This window comes from Emiliania huxleyi, assembly GCF_000372725.1.
Source record: "Emiliania huxleyi CCMP1516 unplaced genomic scaffold EMIHUscaffold_113, whole genome shotgun sequence".
Lineage (NCBI taxonomy): Eukaryota > Haptophyta > Isochrysidales > Noelaerhabdaceae > Emiliania > Emiliania huxleyi.
The window spans coordinates 30,290-32,154 of NW_005201613.1; the positions used below are offsets into that span (position 1 = coordinate 30,290).

General features: G+C 68.0%; 1 protein-coding gene across 1 annotated transcript in view; it reads left to right on the forward strand.

Annotated features, from left to right (window-relative positions):
- Positions 1-459: 459 nt before the first annotated feature.
- Positions 460-1,865, forward strand: part of EMIHUDRAFT_223819 (hypothetical protein) — a gene marked incomplete at both ends in the record, with an annotated part of 4,512 nt that continues 3,106 nt past the window's right edge. The window contains 4 exons of the mRNA XM_005791353.1: positions 460-573; positions 739-978; positions 1,091-1,279; positions 1,523-1,588. Coding sequence (XP_005791410.1) covers positions 460-573; positions 739-978; positions 1,091-1,279; positions 1,523-1,588 — 609 coding nt within the window. The remainder of the gene's footprint in view (positions 574-738; positions 979-1,090; positions 1,280-1,522; positions 1,589-1,865) is intronic.

A 1,865-nucleotide genomic window follows, 5' to 3' on the forward strand; every position in this document is an offset into this window, starting at 1 on the left:
TTGTACGACTGGGTCGTCGTAGAGTCTATACGTTCCGCGATTTACTTAGTGATTTCACTGTGAATTCGCGCTCTACATCGCTCTACAACGCAGGCAGTCCGTCCCGCGCCGGACGTAGAGCTCTACAGCTCTACAGCGCTCTACAGCTCTACAGCTCTACAGCGCTCTACATTCTACATCCTCTGCACCCTCCCTCAGTCAGGCCCCCACACCCCAGGATAATACTTTTTCTCCCAATACTGCAACAACACTCTCTCCCAATAATACTGCCGTTATTAGGCTCAAACCGCCTCTGAGAACATATATGTAAGTCTGGTGCACTGACTGGCCATACTCGCATACCGGCCTCCGGCGTCTACCGAACAAGTCGTGAGTACCGGGGTGTGAAGGGCAGGCGAGTCATGGCGCGCGCGCTGTGCAGCAACGCAGCAGCCGCAGAGCAGTGATCAGATACGGCACATGGCGGAGGCCGAGTCGGACGACTCTCGCCACCGTGCCAAGGTGTACTGCCTCAACAGCAACGGCCAGTGGGACGATCGGGGGACCGGCCACGCGGCAGTGCAATACTCGCCGGTACGCACACTCTCACCTAGGGGGGATCCAGGGCGCGGGGTCGCTGCCGCGAGTCGGCTCCTGGCTGTGCTCGTCGGTCGCGCGCGAGTCGGCTCCTGGCTGTGCTCGTCGGCCGCGGCGGCCGGCGCAGCGATCCTGGCTCACGCTCGCCGCTCTCGCGCGCAGGAGGACGAGGCGGCCTTTGTCGTCGTCGTCAGCGAGGATGACGGCAGCCAGGTGCTGCTGCAGGCGCGGGTGCACATGGAGGACATCTACCAGCGGCAGCAAGGCGCGGCCCTCTCGTGCCGGCGCCGGCGCACCCTCCCCCTATGCACCGACCGCGTGCCCTCTGCCTGCGCCGCAGAGACGATTGTCTCCTGGAACGAGCCAGAGACGGGCGTGGACTACGCGCTGAGCTTTCAAGACGTGCGCGCGTCACCGGATGCCTCCTCGCGCACAGCCACGCTCAGCGCCTGGCCCATAGACTCGCTCGCTCTCGGCGCCGGCCCGTTGATCACGTGCGGTGCCCGTAAATCAGGCGGAGGGTTGCACGGACCTCTGGGAGCAAATCTGCTCGCTGCAGGGCCGTGAGCCGGACGGCGCGGGCGGCACGAGCGACGCCGAAGGGGCGAGCAGCACGGCGGGCAGCGCCGGCGCCGACACAGCGCTGCAGCTGCCGGCTGCCGAGCTGCGCAATGTCGCAGCAATCGCCGACCTTCTAAGCGAGGTGGCGCGCGCCCCGCCGCTGCCTCGCTCTGCGCGCGCGGGTGGCCGAGAGCTCAGCACTCACCGACGAGGACTCACCGACGGGGGGAGGGTGGGCGGCAGAAGCGGCGTGGGGGGGGGGGGCGAGGGGCCCCCGTCGCCCCGCGCTGTGCCCAGCTCGCGTGCGTTCGCGAGCTCGCGCTCGCGCAGGCCCTCTCCGGATCGCCTTTGCCCACCGCCACCGCCACTTGGCTCCCTCCGCCAGGTGCCGCCGTTCCGGCGAGCGCGCCTCGTTGAGTTGCTGCTGCAGTCGGACTACGTGCCGCAGCTGGTGCGCGTCTTCGGTGCCGCCGCCGCCGCCGCCCGCTCTCGGAGACAGCGGCGCGCGGCGCCTCATCCCGACCGCCGCGTCGCAGGCGTGGCCGAGGACCTCGAGTGCACCGACGATCTGCATCACCTCTGTGCGCGCCGCCGCGCCCGCCGCCGCGCCCGCCCCGTTCCACGCCCCGTTCCACGCCGTTTGCGCACCGCCCGGGGGGTGAGGAGACATTGTTTCCCTGTTGGCATGACCCACTGGCTCTGCCACCCGTGATTCATCCAAACTAACC